Here is a 26,683-nt window from a genome sequence, read left to right as displayed (position 1 = left end):
TCGCCTGCCTCTGCCTCCCGAGTGCTGGGATTAAAGGCGTGCGCCACCACCGCCCGGCTGAGAGCTTTCTTTAAATACAGGTCTGTCTAAACAACTCTCTGCATGCTTTACTTGAAAATATCTTTCTTCTGAAATATCTTCTTAAAATATATTTTTCCATATGTAAAATCTAGATATATAGATTTTTTTTCTCATGGTGCAAATAATTTTCTCTGACATTTATTACTGATCTGAAAAAGTTGTCACCAGTCTGTTTCTTTCATGGTAATTTGTCTTTGCAGTTGTGCTGAGTGGACGCTGTCTCCTCTGTGATCTTGCATCTCTCTGTCTCTCCACCCAACATGATCAGAGCATCATGTTTCGCATCCTGTTTGTGAAAACACACTCACGCCTCCTCTTGCATCTTTGCTCCGTTGTTTCTTCTCCCTTGGCATTTGACACGACAGGATCCTTCTCTTCATGGGAGACTTAGCTGAAGAATGATCTCCATAGCAACACCATCCCTGACCACACTCTCTTCTTTTCACAGAATTCAGGGTCATTCTATTATCCTTATTTATTGTTTTCATGGATGATCACTCTCTGACGCTATCTATTTGTCTCATTTGATTTATTATCTGTCTTCTAGTATAAAGAAATCCATGGGAGTAAGGATTTTCTTCCTTCGATTTGTGCTCACATGCTCTACCCTCTAAATCAGTGTCTAGTATATAGTTGACAGCCAATAAATATTTACTTGATGAATAAATGAAGTAATACTTGAGTAAATATATGGAAGGAAGTTACATGTTAAGTGATAGTAGAGTTTCCCCTGAAACTCTATTTGACTATTTGACTCTCAAAACAAATCATTCAGATATACTGTAACTTAGAAATTACAGAATTTTGTCACTAGTTAGACTTTGAACTTGTGAAATGAATTTTTTTCCTGTATCCTAGTGTTTAATTGTATAATTTGTGCCTCAGGGTAGATACTCTTGGCCTATTGGCGACATTTTCTTAGAAGAAAGAGTTAGTTTTCTTGAATGTATGGTTGTGGTCACAGAATCTATTATGACTGTAGTAGGGTCACAGCAAATGTTGTAAAAAAGTGTCTTTGTTTACTAGGAATAAATCTGAGGGCACGGGATCTATATGTTCAGTGTGGCTCTGCTCGGTATTCATAGGGTATACATCCAGTAAATTCTCGATTGACCCTACACATAAAGATTTCTGTGGCCAATGCTTTACTTACCATTGCTAGATTAAAGAATAGTTGCCTGTCTAGAGCTTTCAATCACTGCTATGTTATGCATTCCATGTCCATTCTAGGTTAGTAAATTAGAAGGAAATGAGATACTGAGGGCTAGCTGCTTCTTAGCTTTTTCACGACTTTGCAGTTGTTGAGGGAAGTTTAGGCCTTGGGAAGGGGCAAATTCCTATTTGTAGAGATGACATTTAAAGAGCAGTACTAACACATTCATCATAGTCCTCTGTGCTGGCACAGATAGGAGCTTTTATAATGCTACTCTGGCTTATGCAGCTATGCCTTCAAGGAGGAAAAATGGGTTTTTCAATCTATTAGAATATTAGTCTCTATTCAAAGTTTCCCATCCAGCTTCTGTTGATTTTGAAAAATGAAATTAGTTGAGCTAATAGGTTCCTTTCTTATTTTATGCTAGTTTTATAAAGAAAATAATCTTCCACATACCTCCATCTCTCTTCCCTTCCTAAATAACCTTACTGGAAAGATTTTGTAAAGTCAGCCATTATATTTGTTGTGATTTTCTGTTCTGCATGTACTTAGATGATAATATACATATACTCTTTGCCAGAGTGACAAGATTAATCACGTTAATATGCTTTTCAAAGTGGAACTCACTTCCATCTTGCACATCAGCAAACATCAGTTTGCATGCAATTATAAAGTCAGCTCTCCTTCTTGCTTAAAATAAAGGATGCTGACCCCATTGGTTAATCCCAGCTCCTTGCACAAAGGTTTATTCCAGCAGTTCATTCATTAAAAGTTTTTGAATGTGTATAACATTCCAGGCTCCGTTTTAAGTACTTGATATATTATGTTTGAATTTCCCACCTGGCTTTACCCTACTAAGCCATGGGCTGAAACAGCTTCTTTAATAACCAATATTTATAGCATACATAGGGCACATAGGGCAATCCTATTTGCATCTAATCCTAAAAGCATCTCTCCTTTTTTTCTAAATAAAAAGGAAGGTTTTAACTTTAACATAAAAAATTACATATACAAAACAGGTATCAAGCAAGAATTACAGTTACACAATTTGTATCTACTTTGTCTTTTATCATATGTAAGAAAAACTAAAATTATAACTATCAATTCTTCAACTCCATCAAAGAAGGATATAATATTACCTAAGTTGACACATTGTAAGCAACTTTCAAAACTCCAGAATTGACAGAGACATCTTACTGCCTAGACAGTCACCCAAAGTTCTTCTGTAACACTGGGGCATCCATCTTCAGCCTACAGGCCCATAGTATCCAGAAGACTTTTTCATGGAGCAGGAAATTTGAAGAACTCTTTTGCCACTATTGGTAGTTTGTCAGTCACTTTCTTTTGTGTCCTACAGAATGTCTTGCAGACTCTTTCATGAAGCAGAAACCCTGAAATTGTCACCTTTAAGCAATTTCAGCTGTCATTTTTCTGTGAGTCCTGCATGTCTAGTTCATACAGCATAACATCAAACAGTCCAGGCAAGAGCAGTTTGCCAAAATGGCTAGCCTTGTCACATTGAAGGCAAATTCCATAATGAATTTCTACAATGCCCATCTGTAGGAGCCCACTCCTACAAAGTCAGCTAGGGTTGCTGGAAAATGAATCCTTGAGGCCAAAGTCAGATGAAAGAAATAGAAGACAGGATAGATTTTTTTTTTTTAAATTTAAAACACCAACTTTATTCAACAGAAACAGTGAAAAGGTCATGAATAAAATCAAAGAGCATAAATACTCTGTACAGTAAACCCTGAAACCCAATATCATGACCCCCTAAGACAGGACCTAACTACCACAAAGCTAGGTCACCCAGGACCTCAGAGGACATGCATATCGTGGACAAGACTCTGCAGCGTGTTTACAGCAGCTCTGGATGCTGGCTCTGCCTCTTAGTCTTTCAATATGGTGGAGGTATCTTTACCACTAGCTCTGTGACTTCTGGGTAGGAGTTGCACTCACCACCTCAACTCTGGAAAGGAGCGTGCAGCACATAAACCCTTTTTATCTGAGTGAAAGCTAAATCTGCCATGCAGCACAGTGCATGGCCTGGAAATATCTCCGTGCATGGCAGTGGGAATCCATCATGCTCTTCTGTCTATGCACACCTATCAGACCCAATCTGGTCAGTTGCCCAGGCAGAGTGCTGAACTTCTGGCATGCTTTCAGCTACTTTTCTCCTAACCCTGAGCAAGGACCCAGACCTGAAATAATCTGGCCACGTATGTTAGCCCCAGTTGTTCAGGTACTATTTTGTAGGCAGAGGCTGCTTGTTCATTCCCAGCTGCCCAGACATGAAATAATCACTCAGAAAATATATTGATTATAACACTGTTTGGCCAATAGCTTAGGCATATTTCTAGTTAACTCTTACATCTTAAATGAACACATTTCTATTAATCTGTGTATTGTCATGAGGCTGTGGCCTACCAGTAAGGTTCTGGCTGATGGCTGGTGTCCTTTTCCTTTGGCAGCTACACGATGTCTCCTGACTCTGCCTACTTCTTCTATATCTCTGTTCAGATTTCCCACCTGGCTTTACTCAACTAAACCATGGGCTGAAAGAGCTTCTTTAATAACCAATGGTAATAAAACATATTTATAGCATACAGAGGGGGAATCCCACATCAGCAGATGCCTTGGTTCACGGTTAGATCTAGAACACTTAATATAAACCTAGGACATAGCATTTATTCAATGTAAAAAAGGGGAACTCCTTGCTATACCTTTCCTCACAAGCTTTAATCCTGCCCATCTTTCTGAGCAAATATTAATGAGAACATTATGTGCCAGTTACTGGTCCAAGTGCTAGAGGTAGATATGTGTGTGTATGAAACCTAAAACCCATTGTTTTTCATTAGATGAAAATATCAAAACATACAGTGGGGTGGGCGAGATGTGTCAGAGGATGAAGGTGTCTGGCACTAAGGTTGGCACTAAGGAACTGAACTTGTTCCCTAGGATTCAGGAGGTGACCTCTACAAGTTTCCCTCTGTTTTCCACATACATTTATGTATTTCACCACACAACACAACGCAACACAACACAACACACACACACACACACACTTAAAAACAATTACTTATCAGAAGAGGAAAAGGAATGGGGCTGACATATAGAATTGAATTTCTTCTTATCTCATGACGATACCGAACAAGGCAACATTATTTGGTGTGTGACCTGATACTTATTTAAAACCTGGTAGAGTTGGTGCCAGCATTTTCACCTCATGGTGAAAATTATAAGTTCATACAGTCTGATTCTCTAAGTTCAGTTAAAATCTTTTTCTTTAAATATGAGATTTATGCTACACACATGTTCTCATGGGCTAATACGATGGTGGGCTATGTTTATTTCTAAGGTTGGGTATGTAAAGTAGGGTTTTCTAAATGGAGTCTACACCGTGCACTAGAGAGGTTATTCCTTCAGAGTCAGAGCATATGCTTATAATTTATCCCTTCTCATTGCAAATGTGGCCAGCGTTGCAGCCAGCCCCATTAAGAGGAAATAATATTGATGTTTAACCTTGGTACTTCACTAACGAGATTGTGAACTGGAATTTGTAGTAATAGGTGCGGAGGAGCTGCGTCCCCATTACCCCGGCCGCACCCCTGGCCGCCTCCGGCTAGCTTTATCCGAAATAATTACACGGACACTGTATTCTTTTAATGACTGCTTGGCCCTTTAGCTCTAGCCCTTTTCTCGGCTAACTCTCGCACCTGGACTAACCCATTTCCAATCATGTGTGTCGCACCCCAAGGTGCGCTTACCGGGAGATTCTAGCCTACGTCCATCCTGGGTCGGAGCTTCATCGCGTGTGTCTCAGAGAGCAGAGCTCTCGCCTCTGCCCGCAAGAGAGGAGCATCGTGTCTCTCCGAGAGGAGAGCTGTGGAGTCTCTGACCTCACTTCCTCTTCCGCCCAGCATTCTGCTCCTCCCACTTACGTTCTAACCTATCAGGTCAAGCAGCTTCTTTATTAAATCAACCAATGACCTTCCTCCATCACTTCCCCTTTTTCTGTTTAAACAAAAAAAGGAAGGCTTTAACTTTAACATAGCAAAATTACATATAACAAAACAGTTATTAAGCAAGAATTACAGTTGCAATATTTATATCTACCTTATCTTTTATCATAACAATGGAAAACTATAACTAACCATTCTTCAAGTTTATCAAAGACTCCAGAAGAATATAATATTACTTAAGTAAACAAGAAATCCAAAACTCTAGAAATGACAGAGACATTTTGCTGCCTGGACAGTCACCCAAAGTTCCTCTGTACCGTTGGGGCATCTATCTTCGGCCTACAGGCCCATAGTTTCCAGCAGACATCTCCACAAAGCAGGAAATTTCAAAGGCAGTCACTATCTGCTTGTCCTGAAGAATGTCTTGCAGACTCTTTCATGAATCAGGAACCCAGAAAGATCATCTCACCTTTAGGCAAGTTCAGTAGTCCTCTCTCTGCGGGTTCTCTGTGTCCAGTTTATGCAATAGTCCAGGCAAGAACAGTTTCTTGCCCAAATGGCTATCAAACTCCATAAGGATCCTCTTCGATGCCCATCTTCTTCTTAAAGTAGATTGGTGCTGCCAGGAGCAGAGTGTCTCATTGTCATGAAAAGTCCTAAGTTATTAAAATATTTAAAATGACATATTCTATAATCTTTGAAAGCTAGCCCGGCTAGCTCAGTCGGTAGAGCATGAGACTCTTAATCTCAGGGTCGTGGGTTCGAGCCCCACGTTGGGCGCCATCTGTAGTAATAGGAGCCGTGGGCTGTGTCCCGCCACCCAGTTAGCTTTACCCGAGATAATTACACAGACACTGTATTCTTTTAATCACTGCTTGACTCTTTAGCTCTAGCCCTTTTCTCGGCTAACTCTCGCACCTGGACTAACCCATTTCTTATAATCTGTGTAGCACAGCTGGGTGCGCTTACCGGGAAGATTCTAGCCTACGTCCATCCTGGGTCGGAGCTTCATCACATGTGCCTCAGAGAGCAGAGCTCTTGCCTCTGCCCGCTAGAGTGGAGCATCTCGTCTCTCTCTGAGGCATCTGCTGTGGAGTCTGACCTCACTTCCTCCTCCGCCCAGCATTCTGCTCCGTTCACTCCTCCCCCTACGTTCTAACCTATCAGGGCAAGCAGCTTCTTTATTTAATTAACCAATGGCCTTCCTCCATCACTAACTAATCTTAATCATTTCAGCCACTGTGCAAAATAAATGGTTTCCCAGAGTAACCAGCTGGATTGATCAATCTTTTTACTTTTTCAATCAATTTTTTCCTTTTTTTTTTTTGGACAATGTCTTGCTATATATATATATATATATAGCACTGTAGACTTGGCTGGCCTGGAACATGCTCTGTAGACTAGACTGGTCTTAAACTCTCAGAGATCCACCTAACTCTGCCTCCTAAGCCTGAGTGCTGGGATTAAAAGCATGTATTATAATGATAGTAGCAGAGTTTTAAAACAAGAATTATAGAGAAGAAATTCTCATTGGGGGAATTTTGCATTAATTGTTTTGCTCATTTTGTCAAAATGTTTCCACATTAGCAATGCCCATTGTCATTTCCCCAAGTGTCCTTGACACTCGGTGCTGTATGTTTATAAGTAGAAACCCAGGCAGTAGGCAGAAGGAATCACAGGAGTCTTTAGTTACAGCTTTGGGAGCAGAATCCATGGTCGGCACATTTAGGGATCTTCAATAATGGTTTGACCTTGAGTACTAGGAGAGGTGAGAGATGTGAGCAGCTCGGCCCAGGGTGCCAGGGTGGGTGCTAACAGCTGACTGGGTCTAAGCACAAAGAATGGAGGAATATTAAGATCTGGAGCCTGGATGAATAGAACGACAGAACTGCCATTTTCTGATGGGGGGGAGACAAAGAAGGGAAAATTGCTGTGAGACAGATGGAAGAATTTGGAGGCTTAACTCTGGAGCTATAAAGATACATGTCTCCTGGGATTAGGAATCTCGGACTCAGGGGAGAGGCCAGGGTGGGGCATGGCAGCTTAAACCCTTGAACTCCTTGAGAAAACAAGTGTAGACAGAGCACAGCACCCTGAGCATTTGGAGGACGACAGCAGCAGGAGGAAGATCCGGAAGAGGCGGGCACTTGAGACAAAGTAGCGGTGTGGTGGAAAGAAACCCAGGGGCACCCAGAAGTCAGTGAAGATGAGTTTGAGGATAACGGTGTCAGTGTTACTGTTTAAATGAGAACTGAAACAAAATCTTGAGAACTGAAAATATGGAGGTCAATGGTGACCCTGACAAGAGCTGTCACATACTCATGGGGAAGGGAGCACTAATTGATGAATCGGGATCCAGGGAATGTGGGGAGTATTTGTATTATCCTTATTTTTTTCTGTGAGTTCGAAATTATTTTTAAAATGTTTAAAATTGGGAGTGATAAGAAAGAAAGTAAAGATGGAATATACTGACAACATTTAAGAGCTAGGATGTGGAGCTGGAGCAATGGGAAACTCTGTGTATGATTCAGAAAAAGGTTTCTTTTAAAGAAGAAAGACACCACAGTGTATTGTATTGTGATGGGAATAGCCCTGAAACCAAGTTTGTGATGCCAAAGAGAAAGGAGTCACTCCTGTATCTTTTTTTTTTTTGCTTTTTCGAGACAGGGTTTCTCTGTGGTTTTGGAGCCTGTCCTGGAACTAGCTCTGTAGACCAGGCTGGTCTCGAACTCACAGAGATCCGCCTGCCTCTGCCTCCCGAGTGCTGGGATTAAAGGCGTGCGCCACCATCGTCCGGCTCACTCCTGTATCTTAACCTTTCAGATCAAAAATGATTTCTTCTTTCCCTCCACCATTCTACCACCACCCAATGTGAGAAACAATTCTACAACATTTTTTGGGGGGCATAACTATCTGTTTGAGCATTCCTGGAAATGGAAGCTTTCTTCTCTTGTTGTATGTTTTCCAATAACTTTATTATAAATTCAAGAATCTTTCTTACTTTAAATAAGGTACCCTTCTTACACTTTATATCCCTTTTTGCTTCATACCATTCAACCGTGTAAAACTCCCCTTCCCCGCATTAGTCCTGCCCCATGGACATTATTGCTGCCCATAGCGTGGCATATGGCCTCCTTTCCTTCCCTTCACTTAGACGTGCATATTCACATGCAGGTGGGTGGGCTCGTCTAAAATCATTCTGTCCTGGGCTTCCATCTTGATTTGCCTCTCTCCCTTAATGTAACATGGACACTCTCCAAATCAATGTATGCTTTACTGTCCATAAGATGGATGTAACATTTTATATACCCTGCTCGCTTTTAACAGTATTAGAGAGAACTTCCTGTGTTTTTTTGTTCTTATGTGAAGATTTCCATTTTGTCTTGTTTTGTAAGGCATATTCTCAGAGGGGGCACTATCCTCACCTGGGATAGCCCTCTGCCTGCCATGGATTTTTTTCTGTTAATTCTTTGAGTGTTTTTATAAAAATTTGAGGGAATGCAAGTTCATCATCCATTTATTTGTTGCTTTACTATTAAGCTCATGATTGCCCTTGTTTTTTATTTTTTTATTTTTATTTTTTGAGACAGGGTTTCACTGTTGAGCTCTGGCTGTCCTGAAACTCACTTTGTAGAGCAGGCTGGTCACGAACTCACAGAGATCTGCCTGCCTCTGCCTCCTGAGTGCTGGGATTAAAGGTGTGCACCACCACCACCCAGCCATGATTTACCCTTGAAACAAGCACAACGCAGCAAAACCACAAGTTAACAAATGAATTTTATTTTATTTAAGGATTTGTTTTAAGAAGAGACTCTGACTTCATGGATCTTTTCAGAGTTTTATTGCTTTCTTGACCTCAGATGCTGCCCATTCATCTAAGCTTCTGGGTTAACACGTCGGTTGTCACTGTGTAGTTAATGGAAAAAAAATCTAGGAGAGTTTTGCTGAGAAATCAAGAGAGAAGTTTCTTCTTCTTGACTTTTGAAATATAATGAGAGAGAAGACTGCCTATAGATGAACGAGCTGGAGGACTGCCTAAGGGAAGTGCTTGTCATAAGGCTCTTTTTGTAATTCATTTAAAGAATGCATAGGGCTTTAATCCCCAGAACATATGAAAAATGAACTCTGTAAGACATTTTCTGAGAAGTAACTCAGAAAGTGGAGCCCAGTAATTCCTTTTGTCACAGAGATGGACAGCTATCTCTTATGTGACCAAAGTATAGGAATCACTGATATTAATGTGTTTCTATTTTTGGTTTTTATATATAATACTCCTATGGACACACATATGTTAGTTTTGTATGCATATACATGCATTTTGTTCTTGTTGCTTATTCAGTGTTTTGAGACAGGATCACTCTATGTAACTCTGACTGGCTTCCCAGGTGCTGGGATTAAAGGCATGTTGGGTGTGTGTGTGTGTGTGTGTGTGTGTGTGTGTGTGTGTGTGTGTGTAAATTTCATTTGGATATTTTCTCTAGAAGTATTTTAAGGACAGAGTGACTTGGTCAGCTGAGTATTTGAGTATATTAGAGTTTGTAGGATAGGCTGTCTTCTCGGTTTTGGCTTCCCTACCATTCCTGTCCTTGGTGTACGCCCCTCGCAACCACTCTCCACGGTGGCTTGTCCTGTTACCCGGACACAAATTGGAGTCTTCCAAGAGGAGGAAAGCTCAGCTGGGGAAATGCCTCCATAGGATTGGCTTTATGGGTGAGTCTGTGTGGCATCTTTCATGATTGACGCTTATGTGGGAGGGCCCAACTAACCATGGGCAGTGCCACCCCCGAGCTGGTCATCTTGGTGCAGTAAGAAAGCAGACCGAGGAGCAAGTCAGAAAACAGCACTCCTCTGTGGCCTCTGCACCAGCTCCTGCTCCAAACCCCTGTTTTGAGTTCCTGCCCTGACTTTCTGGGATGATTAACTACATGCTGTAGGATGAAATAAACCATGGTGTTATCTACATTAGGATTCATTTCAGACTTAAGGGGTCCAGAATGTGAAAGACTGAGTGGCATTCAACTGGTGAGTTTGTGGCAATTTGTCACACCAACCAGAAAACCTTTTGTGCATAGTGTTTTATCACAGCAGCAACAACCTAAGGCACTCCTGTCTCTTGGTAGTGTGTGGGTATCCTCATATTGCATAGTAGGGGATATCTCCTCCCTCAGACTGTGATAATCCTTTGAAGAATGGAGCAAAGGTAGAAGGAAGCTTCTCCTACGTCTGAGAGGGACTCTGGAAATGGAACTGAGCTCCATCTTTAAATATAGGATTAAGAAACAATTCTAACAATATAGACCACAGGTGGCGTCGGAGACAAAGCAAGTTAAAGGGATACATATAGTAATTGAACCACCACTCATACTGAAACATGGCTTTCCAACAGTCTCCAGCCCTATTGCAAAGGCTAACACACAGAATGGTCATCCCTTTCCCTTGGAGTGAGAGTGTCGTTCCCAATATTCCTTTGCCTCCTGAAGACTGAAATGCCATAGATGAGCAGTGTTCTCCAAAGAACTGTCCTTGCTTGGAGTGCTGGCCTGCAGAATGCAAACTGCTCTCCCCACCTCACCCCCCAGCTCTGTTCCCGGCTTGCTCTTCTTAGCTTCATGACACTTGGAGTAATACTCCTGAGGCAACTTACTTTTGATGATATAACACAAAATGCTCTTGTTATGGTCTGCTTTGCCAGAAGCAAGAGGAATGGCCTTAGTCTGGGTTGCTTTCCTGTGGCTTCTGTAACAGACTGCCGCAAATTCAGCTTGAATACAACTCACCTGCCGTGTCTTAGAGTTCTGGAAGCCCTTGAATACGAACTGAATCTTAGTGCGGCTAACACTGAGTAAGTTTTGAAGAGTGCATTTCCTAGTCTTTTCTAGAAGGTGGATCCACACTCCCACTGTACCTGACACAGCACCTTTCTCCATCTGGAAAACCAATGGGTTTTACTTTTCTCATTGGCTTTGTTTCTGCTCTTCCAGCATACCTTCTTCTGATTCCTTCCCACGAGGTCTCACGATTACACTTAGGACCCACCCAGAGAATAAAAACTAATCTCCCTGCATGAAGAACTTTAGCTTAGTTGCAGCTGGGAAGACCCCTTTCCATGTAAGAGAACATTCACTTGGTCCATGTATTGGGTATGAAATGGACCTGAAAGGCTCATGTGTTGAAGGCTTGATGGTGTTGTGAAGTGACTGATCACCATGGTCATGGTGCTAACTACCTCAGGGCTTAAATTCCCTGATGAGTTCCCAGATGAATGCTCCAAATTGGAGAAAGTGGGCCCTGGGTAGGTGTGCCTTTGGGGGGCTGTGTATCTTATTTCTGACTCTTTCTTTTCTGCTACCTCTCTGCCACAAGGTGAGATTTTTGTTCCACCGGTCGCTCTCCATCAAATGTTCAGTGTTGCCTTAGGCACCCAAAGATGCTGCTAAGCAAATCACGTTCTGCAACCTTGGCAACCGTGAGCCAAAATAAGTCTTCCCTCCTGAACATTTGTACCTCAGGCATTCTGTCCCGGCAAGAGAAAGCTTTACTAACTCAGAACTCGGATGTCTTTCTAGGTCAGGACTCAGCCTACTCCAAGATTGCATCATTAAGAGGAGGCTTTGCCCTTTCCATGGTTTCTGTGTCCACTCTTGTCTGTAAATGAGTGGATCCTTGGGAAAAAAGAGTATTTTGCAAAGCACACAACATATCATAGAATCTGTTTGTTCAGCAAGCTTATGCTTGAGAGGGATTGAGTATCGTGCTTAGAGGCCCCACTTTCTGCTGCTTAGGTAGTGACTGTGGCTGTGCAGGTCACCATTTCCTGCTGTCCCCACTCCACTGCTGAAGTGACCTGTGCAGTCAGCAGAATTCATTTCATGTGAGCCGCAGTGTGGGTTTTCTAGTACGCGAGTGCCTCCTTATGGGTTTTGTTCAGCTGTCCCAGAAGCCAATGTTATAGGAGCAATTCACACATTGATCCTGGACCCACCTTCCTAGCACAGAGAACCTGGTTATAAATATCTTCTTCAGTTGATTCGTCAATAAACATCTGCTAAACTCTTCCATAATCTCTGCTTTATTATGTTTCTAGATTGAACCCCCAATGCTTAAAATTAAAGTATAATTGCATCATCTTCCTTCATTCCCCTTCCCTTCCTCTCCACCCATGTTCACCTCACTTTCTCTTAAATTACTGGTCTCCTCCCCTTTAATGGTTGTTACATAGATGTGTGCTTAAAGACATAAATACAACCTGTCCAGTCCGTTCAGCATAGCTTGCGTATTCACAACTTCAGGGCTGACTACTTGGTTTGGGGTGAGCAATTAGGGAGCTCCTCCCTGGGAGAAGACTGTTTCCCTTAGTTCAGCATCCCGGACTTATCTGTCATTCTTCTTCTAGGGGTGGAGTCACATGACAGTTCCCCTTCCATATTAGCATGTTGGTTGGCATTGTCCTTGTTCAGGTCTGGTTGAGGACTTATACTATTGAGGCATCTTGGGCGACATCTCCATCATTTCTAGGAAACACAGCAGAGGTTTTGGTCCTACTTACTTGATGCTCCTTGAGCACGGGGTTTCAACAGTTGTGTTGTAGATAGATCCACTGTGGCTGGATACGCTATGATCAGTTTGAGTTCCAAATTTTCAAGAAATTTTCCTTCATTAAGCTAAGAGGCACCTAGATACTTGTGTGGTTTGTGAGGTTAAAATAAGATGGAGTTTGGAGTGTATGTATGGTCTTTAGTCAACTTTTATAAAAAGGTGGTTAGCTACCATAGCCACCCTTTACAGCTCAATATGATGTATGGCGATATAAAATGTGTTCCTCAGAAGATAAAAAAAAAAGTAGGATGAATAGTTTCTACTTTGGAAATTTATGGTAAATAGGATAGTTAAGATATGAGCATCCAAAGTTGTTATGACCTACGTGGTATGAGAAAGGTTAAGATAAAGGGTGCTAGTTATGACCGGAGTGAGGGCAGATGGGAAAGGATGACCAGGGAGAAGAGGGTCATGACCCAGAGATTCTGCAGTCCTGGGAGTCTAGAGGAGGGGTGAGGGCATGAGGGACAGAGACAGAGCAGAGTAGGGTTTCTGGTTTTGGTAAATTTAGTTCTTCAGTGGTTATCATATGGAAAACTCTAGAAGGTTTACAGGAAGTTAAGCCAGGAGTTTAGAGATAGTAATGACTATAGAGACTAGAGAATTGGAGACTATTAGCTTTATAGGGTCACTACTGAATCACAGATTCGGACGAGGTTGCTCAGGGTAACAATTAGAAAGGAGCCTGGTATCCATCTCTCCTGAGAGCACAAGGGACATCAAAGGAAAAGTTGGAGCCATCTAAACCAAACTGCCCAAGGTTGTAGAAATAGTTCGGTGGTTCAGAGTATGCAATGTTCTTGCCGAGGACCTGAGTTTGCTTCCCAACAGCCATGTCAGCGGGTTCATAGCCACTAGTAACTCCAGCTCTAGGGCATTCAGTGCCCGCTTCTGCCTCCACGGCCACCACCTGCACATACATGCTTGCACATAGTTAAAATAAAATAAATCTTTAAAAGAAACCAAACAGAAAAATATGCAGTCTTCGAGAGACTCATGCCAGGGAACTAGAATGGTACAGATGACAAGAAAAGGGGGTGGCAGATATCTTTGTCTCTGGCATAGCCAACTGCCATTAAAGCCACTCTTTCTCTTTGTATTTATCATTGTGGTACAAGTATATTTGAATTTTAACTAAGAGAGAGAGAGACAGAGAGAGAGAGACAGAGAGAGACAGAGACAGAGACAGAGGAGAGATTTAGACAGAAGAGCAAGACAAATTGATACATGCAACTGAGAACAGCTGGCAAAACCCTTCAAAGCCATGGTGCTTTTTATACTATGACCTGCCAATATATTTAATTAGAATTTACACCAAGGGCAGCTTTATTATTAGAAAATGAGACTAATTTCTGCCAATCAAATAGAAACTCATGTCAGTGTGTATGGGTCCAGGAAGCAATCGAGCAGCCATGCTAAGTGACTTGACTGACAAATGCTGATCTGCTGCTTCCTCACCCCCTCCTCGCTGGCTAGCGGTTATGCACAGACACTGGAAGTAAAGAGCCGAGCTTGAGCAAAATGGCCAGAGGAACACAGCATTGCCAAGCTGAGGACATGTATTTATATGTACTCTAAGTTATGTGATGCCAATTTATGTATTTATAGTTGCTTATTCTTTTGGTTGACTATATATGGTTCTTAAAGTGTAGAAGTTCGTAGACATGACCTGCTTCTTTGGATAGGTCTGCTATCTCAAGGCCTGTTTTAATGAGGGCAGGTGTCAGATAGAATCCTACTGTAAGTATAGCCCCTTATTAAAAAGTAAGAACAAAAACACATGCCATGAAAGACTCACCAGAGTTCCAATATTGTGTCTTAATCGCCTAATTCATGGTCCTTTGAGGTGAGAGGCAAGTCCCTTACAGTATTCTAGCCAGTACATCCTAAGGGAAACTGCATTTTTGAAGTCTCTCTGGTGCAAATCCGTACAGTATTAGTTGAACCATGTCTTCAAGCGTGGATTACGGGCTATGATCTAGTCATGCTCTACCTAACAACGGGGATCTGTTCTAAGAGATGGCGAGAGGTGATCTCATCATTTTGTATGCATTATGGAGTGTCCTTACACAAATCCAGATGGTTTAGGTCCGTCATTTAACATGATCATTTGATGCAATCAAGCCATGCAGAAAACATGACCTCTGTGAGTCCCCTGTACTACTTTATAGTCATGGTACAGTCATGTTGGAGTATACTCTAATGCCATGATCAAACATATAGGACCATTGGTGTTTAAGAAAGCAGCGTGTTTGTCATCAAGCATTAGGTACTGTACCTGGATGCATGTGCTATAGTTGGTGAGTGAGTATAGTGTGGTATGGTGTGCCTGTGTGGTGTTGTTAATGTGTGTGTGTAAGCATGAGGGTGATGTCACATGTCTTTCTTTGATTGCTCTGTGGCTTTATGAGGTAGGGTCTCTCACTGAACCTCAAGCTCATCATTTTGACCAGATTCGCCACTGAGCTCCAAGAATCCACATATCTCCAACATCTAACCCTTAGTGCTAGAGTTACACACACACACACACACACACACACACACACACACACACACACACACACACGACTATGCCTGGCCTTTAAAATGTGGGTGCTGAGAATCCAAACCCCAATCATATGCTTGCCACAGCAGGCGTCTTACTGACTGGGCTGTCCCCTCAGACCAGAGCGTACTATACTTTAAATTCTTCCAAATTTTATTTTTGAGAATTTCATACATACGTATTATGTGCTTTGGTCAAGCCAACCTCCCCCTCTCTCCCCTCTCCAACTCCTCCCATGCTCTATACTTTCAGATTACTGGCTGCATTCTGTTTGCATCACCCAGAGATGCGAGTGATTAGGCTATGTGTAACATGTCAGCAAGATGGCGGCAAGTGAGGAACCCACAGCTGTGTATCTGTGGTTGCTTGTTGAACAAAGCAGTATTATAGAGCACGTGATTGGATATTTTAAGCGTCCGATAAGAATTTTAACTCCGCATCCTAGAGTGTAAACTGTCGGCCTGCTCGTTCGCAAACTAGTGCTATCCTCTAAATGGAAATATATCGAGGTTAATACAGACAGCATGGTAACCATACCACATTATTTTTATAGGCATAAGAAAAAAGTCACTATGCTAGGCTGGATAGCGAACCTCCCAGATGTCCTCACCTGTGGAATGTGGATGTATTACTTCATGGCAGAAGGAAACTAGAAATGGGCTAGGAGGAGGCTGTTTCGGGTTATCTGGGTGGACACTAGAGGCAATCTCAAGCGAGAGGGAGGCAGGAAGAGGTAGACTGTGATAGAAGTGAGGCATTGATGGAAATAGCCTGGAGTGGAGGGGCTGGAGGAAAGCCAGAGAAGACAGGATGGCACGAGAAGATGGAAGGATAAAGGCAGCATGTTTTGTCCCCAGAGCCTCTAGGGACGCTTGTTCTGCCGAATCCTCGGAAACTGATGTCAGATTTCTCACTGCTACAGCTGTGAGATAACGGACAAGCGGTGTTCCACCCCTCTCCACTGGTGGCGATTCACTACAGCAACCCCAGCAATTGCACACAGACACCAGCACTAATGTCGGCAGCATCGTGGTCCAGCTCCTGGAAGTTTCCAGGGGGGCTGTTCTGAAAGCTCTCGCTGTCTGTGGCTGACATTTCTTGGCTCTATACCGAGACCATGAAGAATGAAAAAGTACACACAGTAAAGGTGTTGGATTGTCTTTAGGAACAGACTCAAAATCAACAATTGAATCTCTAAATGATTTCCTTGTCTCTCCCCAAAAGCAATTGCAACCACTTGAATCACCATTTGAATGAAGATCAAATATAATGAAGCCATGTTTTTGTTCCTTTCAGCCTATTGGGATTATATTTGGCCAGGTACCAGAAGCTCTGAGGCTCTGCTCCAACAAAGCTGGCCTGACAGCGTATAACTTACTCATTGATTCTCCTCTGGAGCAAACGGGCTACTTTATCAAACAAGCATTAGGCTGTCATGGTCCCCATTAAAGAGTGTTAACATATCAAAATGGGACATTCAGTTAGAGGGATGCAGTGCCACAAGGGGAAGGGATTTTAAGGAACTGGAAGCGGTTGATTATCTCGCCGGAGAAGGAAGAATTACCCAGGCTTCTCCCAGTGCCAAGCTAGAACAGAGGAAAACGCAGTAGAGCCTTTGTCTGGAGGGACCATCAGCCTGAATACTGGAAACAGAACTGCTGTTGAAAATATTGTAAAATCAGATAGAATCCGTGGTAGCTTGGGAGAACTGTTAAAGCCTGACTTCTGTTACCTATGTATTTCTTCACAGGACTATTAAGAAGTTACACAGAAACTTAAATTGGATCTTTGCTCATGGGGAAACAATAGGTGGTAGTTGCTACTTACAGCAGCAGCGTGTTAGGATCAGAACTTTCAGGAAATCAGTGCCCAAATACCAGACCAATCTGGCTGAGAAGTCCCTAGACAGGCACCTTCTATTGACATGTACAGTTTAATGTACTTCAATAATAATAGAAAATGCCCTTCTCACTTGAACTAGCTGTGCCCACAAAGCAGTAGGAAGTGATTCCTGGCTTTCAGGCGAAACACTGGAAGACTCTTCAGCCTGGTCATTGGTCTGATGAGCTGTACTATTCACCCGCTACATCAACATCTAATACAATCCTGCCTTCTTTAGTCCAGCAGGCAGAAGGCTTTTTTTTTCTCCACTTTCAAAGTTTACAAGCCCCTGCAGGAAAGAGTGATGCTTAAAAAGCATCCTGGGATACTGTAGGACCACTTCAAAGGAGGGAGGTCTGGACTTTTTCGTATGGTTGCACCATTGCATGGAAATTTCAAAAATATTAAAAACCCAGAAAACCTTAAAAAGCTAAATTGCTTCCCATCCCCAAATCCTCCCCAGCCAGTGCTCTCAGCCTAGAAAGTCCCTTCTGCCCCTCAGCTGAATGCTAGCCAGAAGCTTCATTTGTTTTCACTGTGTGACCACGTCTCTGGGGCTCTCGGATAAGGCTACCCTCTTGTCAGAGCAGAAGTTTCTGTTTGAACTAGAATTTCTGGCTCTGGTTTGCCGTATTGATTTGAGCCCTTCTCTTTTAGAAAGAGACAGAGAATGCCTAGGGGCGAGAACAGTGCAACAGTACAGTGAAGCGACAAGGGTGTGAAGATAAAAATTAAACCAGGATGGTTCAAGTTTTCACTGAATAGAGCCTGCGCTCAGGTTGTTTTGCTCTTGCCTTTCAATCAATCTTCAGGAAGAAAGCAGGCCTGAGCCAAAATTTCAGAGCATCTTCATCCATTTTCCCTTTAATAACAGGATTCTTAGTTGTGTTTCTAAATATGAAACTCATATCTCGTCTTAGAAATAAAAACCTCGTCTCTACAAAAGATTAACCTTGCTGTTACCCAGGAGGTAGCAGAAAACTTGGGTGGCATGAACTCTAACAGGAAGGAGCAGTGCCCCTTTGTTGAAATGTAGCCTGGTGTCCACTTCTGTAACATTTACATTTTGCTGAGATGGAGGTGCTAGCCTGTTGGTAGATAACTCTTTGGGAGTATAAACTGATCATATTTACCTGGAGGTTGTGTGAATGCTGGTCAAGCCTCCACCTTCAAGAAGGTCATCCTGCAGGCTGGGGTGGTAGTTCAGAGGACAGAGTGCTTGCATTTTGAGCGTTGTGACCTGGCATTGATTCCCAGTGCTGAGAGGCAGGGAGAGGAGGCTCTCCGGGATTCTCTGGCCAGCTAGCCTGGCCTAATTGTTTAGCACCAGGTCAAAGAGAGACTTAAACAAACAAACAGAAATTATAGTGTACCTGAGGAATAGCACTCTGGCTTCTATGGACATGTGTAGTCATATACACACCTTTCTGTGTGTGTGCGCACATGCACACACTCCACATGAAATCCATATGTTGGACTCTGGTATTTATGTAACATGTGAGTTCTCAAACTCCAGGTAGATAAAATACCTGTGTGCCCGACTTTTTCAATGAGGACGGATGGCATCGTTGTGTGTTTGTTTATTCTCTCACTCATTCGTTTCAGATATTGATCTCTAATCTTCATTTTGAAATAGCTTCGCATTAAGCAAGCGGCAAGTATAGCATGAAGAATTCTTATAGGCCCTTTATTTAGAGTTGCTAAATGTTACTATCACCAAATTTGAAAAAAATCAAAGTATGCGTGCCTGTGTATACACATAATCATGTTGTTTTTAGGAACATTTGATAGTATACTAGAGACATGATATTTTTACTTTTTCCTCTTAAATACTTCTGTATTTTTATAAACAAGCACATTCTCTTAAGCAATATAACACAATGGTAAATATCAGAAAATTATCATTGATATACAGTTTAACCTACATATATAATTAGGATTTTGTCTAGTATTCAATTCTTTTTAATTAAATATTATGTTTATGGGTGTTTTCTGCATGTATACCATGTGTGTGCCCGGTTCCTGCAGAGAGGAGGGCTATGAATCATCAGAATGGGAATTACAGATGGTTGTGACCACCATGTAGGTGCTGGGAATCAAACCAGCATCCTTTGTAAGAGCCACAGGAGCTTTTACCCAACCGGTTCTCTGGGTCCAATTCTTTCAACTTATTCAAGGACTTTTATTCTCATTATTTAGTGGAGAATTATTTATATGCAGTAAAATTCATACCAGTTTTATTCACAGCCGGCTCCTGCTGTCCTGAGCTGAGCATGCGTTCCTGGCCTCAAGCAATAGGGCAGCTTTAATGCTGGCTCTAGGATTCCTCGCTGTGGATTTTTGTCTGTTTTCTTTTCCCCAGCTGCCATGAGCCATCATCTATGTGGGAAAGGCAAGGATGTTGGTTGTCCTTTCCTGAGACAACCTTTTTCCCATAGGGAGGGCCATGTCTTTCCCTGGGTGCTAGGATTTGTACATTTCTGTCCACTCCCAAACCCTATGCTGATAGCCTCACTATCAAGGTGATGCCATTGGAAGACATGACCCTTGGGGATTAAGTAAAGAGGTCAGGGCTCTCACCAATGAACGAGTGTACTCAGAGGCGGTCCAGAGAGTGGCTCTGCACCTCCAGCCATGTGAAGACGCAGCAAGAAGATACCATCTGTGAACCAGAACATGGCCCTCACCACACAATGCCTCCTCCCCTGTCTGGGTCTTGGATTTCCCAGTCTCCAGAACAGTGAGAAATAGATTGCTCCATGTGTGAGCCTGCTATCCCATAGTGGTTTTTTTTTTTTATAGCATGTTGGACAGAATGAGGCAGTAGCTATGGTTAATCTTAGGCCTGTATCACAGGGAGCTTTCCAGCCTCCCACCCGTCACTCCTGCCCAGCCTTCCTGTTTGCATGTCTTCCTTCTGAGCTCTGCTGGGTCTCAGAAGAGCAGCCTGGGGTAGGTGTGATCCCCCTTCTGCCTGTAGACCCAGCTTGGGGTAGGTGTGATCCCCCCTTCTGCCTGGAGCTCCAGAAATCTATCTTCTTACACCTGCCACATTGGCTGTTAGGAATCGGTTCAGAACTTTATCTGAACCCTACCTGCCAAATTACACATAATGTCTGGTATTTCCATCAGGGGAAGGGTGTGCTGAGGTCCTGGCTCTGCTTAGGGATCCAGTGTTTCCTAAAACGTTGAGCAGAGTGGTTGTCCCACAGCTAGAGGTCCATGAAAGACTACGAAAGAGTTGCGACTTCATTTATATAGAGGGTCTGGGAGCAGTTCCATGCCTTCCTAACAATTATGTAGACAAATTGTTTCTTAGATGGTATTTAAGATTTCTACAGCATATTTCAAAAGACGGCCCATAAAGGTTTATGACTAACTGTCCTTAGATGTGATATAATTTTCCTACAAAGTGAAAAGCCATATCCTTGGAGAAATCACTGAGAAGGCAGCTATCACAGGGGCGACTGAGTGTCCAGGAGTCTACCCTGAAATGTTTCCTAATGTAAACATTTTTATACATTAAAATAAAAGAATAAATTATATTTATTCTTTTCGTGTTTCCATACTCTGAGTAGGAGCCAGAAGTCCATTTGATGCTTTTTTGAGTATCTATAAATTTGATTTGCTCTTCCTGTGCCCAAGAAAACATCTAGAAAGGATAAAAATTATTTCTTACTTATTAATAATGCAAAAAGTTAAAATATTCACAGATTGCATAGTACTCTTGTAAATTTATTTTCTATAAAATAATGAACTGTTTGAAAGCTAGATCTCTTCCACTTTTAGCAGGCCATACTTGGAACACGATGACGCCGTGGGTGAGAAGTTCAGTTAGAAAGGTTTATTTAATTGTATTTTCTGGTAGATCCAACCTTTCCTACATTTTGTCTGATCTACAGGGAACTCATTGTTTACCACTTTCCTGAGTCAGAGAAGGAAATCTGATCGAGGCACATTTGGCTCTGCTTAAACTAAGCAAGGCTTTTCTAATAAAGGCTTTTATCCGGGTGATCTACTCTCAAAGTTTAAAGAAACCCCCCAGGGTTTTGAAGGAAAACTAATGGTTACAAAGGAAGAAAATATTTATGATACAGAGACCCAGCTTCCTTCATTAATATTGTAAATAAAATGTTTGCATTAGAAAGCATTGTAGTATAGGCTCCTGGACATTAGTTTCCCTGGGACATCTTTTGTAACATCTGCTGCAGAGATGTGAAATATTGCCTAAGAAACAACCATTGTGCATAATTGGTGGAAAGGTATGGGACTCCTCCTCCCAGGCCCCTCTAAGTACATTTCTATTTCATATTCTATACCGTGATGCCGGTTTTGCCCTTCTATGTCTTGGGCAAAAGAGGGAATTAAGACGTGTGGGGAAGAACCAAAATCAAGTCCTTCCTGCTGCTATAAACAATCAAAGATGGAGCTAGCAGGTTATATTCAATTATATAAACAGCTCCTTATCCTTGATTGGAGTAATGCTTTATTTTTTCTCCTCATTATTAATACATGCTTTTAGCATATTATAAATCCAGAAAAATACAAAGATAAACTGAATTATTAGCTATTTGTGAACAGGTACATGTGCCCATACCTTTAGATTAGTCAATATAGAGTTATCTATACCACAGGAATAATAACAAATCAAGAAGCCTATCTCCCTCTATATATCTGTGTCTATATTTATATTTTTATAACCTCCCTCAAAATTAGGCAATGCTATGATGTAGTATGGAAGCTGAGAGTGAGTTTCTAACACGTGAAATATTCTGAGTTATTTTGGGGAATTAATAAGAACACCTCTTTCTTATATCTTACATAGGGGGAGCAAGGACCTCAAGGTTTTCCAGGGCCAAAGGGTACAGTGGGCCATGGCCTTCCTGGCCAGAAGGTAAGTGAATCAGAATTTTACAGAAATGCTTAGACACAGGTCTTACTTACTGCTTAGTCCTGATTGTGACAGCGATCTCATGCTTCCTGCCCCTCTTAATGCACTAAAAGTGCCGTCTGTGGTAGACTCCAAATGCTGTAGCATTTTCCCCATTCATCAGAGGCAGTCAGTCAAAGAACAAATCCTTATGACACAAATGTGGTAGGCACAGAAGCCTCATGAACCTGGTAAGTTACGCAACTCTTGAGTTTCTCGACGGCCATGAGCTGATCAGGTGTCTCATCTGATCAAGAGGTTAATTCCTCTTAGGTGTAAATGAATTTTTTTCCTTATGTGTATTTGTGCCAATAAGTACTCCAAGCCTTTAAGGGGATTTTAGTTGCAACAAATCAAACCATATAGGTTTTACTTTTCTTATTTGGCTTTAATGTTCATGACTTAAGTTTGACTTTTAACCATGTTACACAGGGAGATCATGGAGAACGGGGTGATGTGGGAAAGAAAGGCGAAAAAGGAGAAATTGGAGAGCCCGGATCTCCAGGAAAACAGGCAAGATATGTTTTTTTCAAGCTTGGCTATGGCTTTATACTCTCAACTGGGTCCTGAATGTAACGTATCCTGAATGTTACTTTTTTCTTCCCACTAAGTAGGGTTTACAAGGACCCAAAGGAGACTTGGGACTTACGGTGAGTATCTATCTTAGAGGGTAATTGAGGGGTTCCCGTCTGCAGAAGTGCTGTCTTCATGTTGTAGCCCTAGAATTATGGACGCTGTGGATGTTGGTTTGTTCTGTTTAATGATGGTGTCTGCTGCCAGGCCAGTCTTGACTTGGGTGCCGGAGGTCATTTCATCTGGATGGATGGAGAAATCACACAGGAAGCCAGGCACAGCTGCGTGTGAGCACAGAGGGGCGCTCCCTTCTGGCTTCTGGAAGACATGATTGCTATTGTTGGCAATGAGGGAGTGATCTGCTTAAAATAAGTCCAGAGGCCACATGGGCGTTTATTTGATGTGGCTTTTCTCACTCCAGGGCAGGGGCTCTTTTTGATTGAGCTAGTTCCTCAAGGAAGTGCTGTGAAGCTAGTCATCTCAAAGCCAGAGTTAGAACAGTTTCTGGAATCTTCTACTCATTTTCTCTCACTATTAAAAACAACAACCACAAAAAGATGATTCTTTAAATTCTAATAGGCGGGAAGGTTCTAGAGTTCTTATAGCAAATGCAAACTCTTCCTTTCAGATTAGAAAGTACTTCATCTCCCAAGGATTCGAAAAGGAAGGAGATCTTCCGTTCTTTCTCCTTCAGTAATCAGCTGGTGATGCTGATCCCATGCACAGTGGCAGGAAAATCTGGGAGTGAAAGGAAGGGAGACTGTCTGGTCCTGACAGCAGCTTCTTTTCTCTTGTGCCCCGCCACCAGTCAGATCCCCAAAGACGTCGACAGTGAGAGGAGTCATGTGTACAACAGTTAGCTGTTGACAGTAGTAAAGACGAGAGTGACGGAAGGAGCTTCCCATAGCCTGATATCTGCCTGCTCGTCCCAACACGGCGCTGGGGCAGAACTGATTTCCTTCATTTCCATATCCATGTCACCAACATTCCTGGGGTATGAACTGTGGTCAGACTTATGGAAGTGCACTATGAAAATAGAAAATAGAAGGCTGTGGGAAATGAGAGACCTCGGTTATGTCTCCGAATGTAGGAGAAAGAGACAAGAAAACGTCATCTACCATGTGATGAATATTTGCTAAAAGAAGATATATTTGCTAAAAGAAGATTAAGTGGGGTGTGGGTAGTCCAGAGAAGATAAAATGATATGTAGTAATATTCAGGGCAAGAGAGACTCTCTTGGACAAAGGGTGTTTCTGTTGTTACTGTTTTTGTTTTGCTTTGTGGTAAATTTACTCAACCTTAGCAGCTTCCTATAGTGGCTACAGCAATTTCCAGCCCTTTACTCTCTTTAACCCCTCCTTACTCAGCTGATCCCTCTTTCTTAAGAAGTTTCCCCTCAAAGTTTCGTGTTGTGTGTATGAATGCATGTGTGCATGTGTGTGTGTGACTGAATTTAATTGGGCATGTTTACAAGGGCATGTACGGGAGATTATTTACTGATCATGGACAGCATTTATGATATTTCTAATGAAAATAACCCCTTCAACTTTTTTTTTTTTTTTGCTACTTTTCTCCTGCTATGTAGCCAAGACCCAGAAACCCTTCTGTCATGTGAAAGCCCAGGTCCGGGTCCCACTGTTATATTGTCTGATAACCTGGGTCCCACTGTTATATTTTATAAATATGGGTGACCTGAGGCTGGTCCCACGAGGGGTAGCAGGGGTCACCGGAGGCCTCAGTGGGTCCCTGGCGTGTGGCCTGAGGCCCTGCAGGGGACAGACAGATACACCATGCAGACTGAGCTGGGGTATAGAGTTTATTTAGTGGGTTATGAAGGGGGAGGGGGGAAAGGGGGAAAGGGGGAGAAGTTGCCTTTGCAGAAGGGCAGGGGAGAGGTGGGGAGACTGGAGAGGAAGTGGAGATCTGCTTGCCTCTGCAGAATGGGGGAGGTTGGGAGTGGGCAGAGCTGGCCTCTTAAAGGGACAGGGTACCCAAGTGGCAGACCAGGCCAACAGATTACAACACCCACAGCTATGTGTACTGGAGTTGCGATCTAATATCTAAAAGTCTCAACTGTTAAGTTTCAGAATTCAGCCTCTTTTGGGGTATGACACATTATATCCATCTTCCAACTTTTGTGCTATTTGTTTAATTTTCTCCACGGAAGGAGTGAATCAAGTGGTCCAACGCTGATTATGAGACAAATCTCTCGGGATGATAGGAAATATACTCCAGTCATAAACTTAATGTTAATGCATTTTCCTTTCTCCCCAGAAGGAAGAAATTATCAAACTTATTATTGAAATATGTGGTAAGATTTAATTATCAAGAAAGTGAAACGTCCTGCACAGTGTCAGCCCTACTATGTGCTGTGTTGTGCAATGTCAGCCCTACTGTGTGCTGTGTTGTGCAATGTCAGCCCTACTGTGTGCTGTGTTGCAGTGTCAGCCCTACTGTGTGCTGTGTTGTAGTGTAAGCCCTACTGTGTGCTGTTACAGTGTCAACCCTACTGTGTGCTGTGTTGTGCAGTGTCAGCCCTGCTGTGTGCTGTGTTGTGCAATTTCAGCCCTGCCATATGCTGTGTTGCACAGTGGCAGCCCTACCATGTGCTGTGTTGTACAGTGTCATCCCTACTGTGTGCTGTTACAGTGTCAGCCCTACTATGTGCTGTGTTGTACAGTGTCAGCCCTGCTGTGTGCTGTGTTGTACAGTGTCAGCCCTGCCGTGTGCTGTGTTGCACAGTGGCAGCCCTAACATGTGCTGTGTTGCACAGTGGCAGCCCTACCATGTGCTGTGTTGTACAGTGTCAGCCCTACTGTGTGCTGTGTTGTACAGTGGCAGCCCTACCATGTGCTGCGTTGCAGAGCTAATGCGACCACCCAAAAGACACATGTATATAGCTGGTGGGGAAATGAGAGAGTCATCTGAAAAGTAGGTGGAAAATGGGAAAATGGAGCGGTGACATTGTGAAGGGCTGTAGGAACCCGGAAAGGCAATTGTTTCCTTGTTTCCCTAAGGCTGTCTGGAGAGTGGGAAGCTCCAGAGTGTGGGTAGCAGGCTCTTATAAGTATTGTGCTCATCAATAGTCAGTGATTTACCTGAGCCTTAGAAAAAAAGCCACACAATGGAAATTTGGTTGCAAAAGCCCAACATGCACCTGGAGACTAGCTAATGACCGTCCCATGCTTTTCCCTCAGCTTTGAAAGCTAGGATGACTTTTCAAAGTGAGCTTCATTGTGATTGCTGCAACTGTGTTCTATCTCACAAGCAGGGAGACATCCAGGGCTTCACCTTATTTCACAAAGAAATCTAAACTCCCCCATGACTGAACACTCGAGACTCCGAGTTGTCAGAGAGAGAAAATAATGAAAACAATTAGCTAAAGAAGACAAAGGGATAATGATGACTTCTGTGTCTGAAGTGGACAGAGGCAAGATAGCACTGAGCCCCAGCACTTCTTTATCTCCTGAGAAGTGGCTTGAGGCCGGATAGGTAATAGGACAATTTAGACATGGCTTCTGGATTCGATTTTTGGGGACCCCAGCTCTGAATGGTTGCGTATTGACCAGTATTTTCTGGAATCCCTCTTGTCAGAGTTTGTGGTGCAGATGGAGTGCTGGTTTCTGTGGTGGTGTGGAGATGTAATAATCCTCTCAGTGGGTGTGGAGCCACTGCCCAGAGCAGCTGCTATGTGTCGGCTCCAGGGTCCTCACCTACCCCCAGTCAACATTTCCCTCCTTTCCCTTCATCCATCCCACACACCCACGAACCACTCTCTAGTTGCACGTAAAGATATGGCTGAAGGTTAAAATCGCAGCTTTGGGCCGTAGCTTAAGTGCAAACTGTGGAATAAGGAAAGCAAATTCAGGCCGGGCAGTGGTGGCGCACGCCTTTAATCCCAGCACTCGGGAGGCAGAGGCAGGCGGATCTCTGTGAGTTCGAGACCAGCCTGGTCTACAGAG

General features: G+C 42.8%; 1 protein-coding gene and 1 non-coding gene across 2 annotated transcripts in view; both read left to right on the top strand.

The window, feature by feature from the left end:
- The window catches only part of Col28a1 (collagen type XXVIII alpha 1 chain), a 160,085-nt gene that overhangs the window by 113,711 nt on the left and 19,691 nt on the right, over nt 1–26,683 (top strand). Inside the window, exons 28-31 of the mRNA XM_005363713.3 lie at nt 22,044–22,112; nt 22,581–22,661; nt 22,763–22,798; nt 24,996–25,032. Coding sequence (XP_005363770.1) covers nt 22,044–22,112; nt 22,581–22,661; nt 22,763–22,798; nt 24,996–25,032 — 223 coding nt within the window. The remainder of the gene's footprint in view (nt 1–22,043; nt 22,113–22,580; nt 22,662–22,762; nt 22,799–24,995; nt 25,033–26,683) is intronic.
- Trnak-cuu lies at nt 5,904–5,976 on the top strand. Its single transcript has one exon. It is a non-coding gene; the product is annotated as a tRNA-Lys (tRNA).

This window comes from Microtus ochrogaster, linkage group LG10 (assembly GCF_000317375.1).
Source record: "Microtus ochrogaster isolate Prairie Vole_2 linkage group LG10, MicOch1.0, whole genome shotgun sequence".
Classification (NCBI taxonomy): domain Eukaryota; kingdom Metazoa; phylum Chordata; class Mammalia; order Rodentia; family Cricetidae; genus Microtus; species Microtus ochrogaster.
This window is presented reverse-complemented; position numbering and strand designations above follow the sequence as displayed.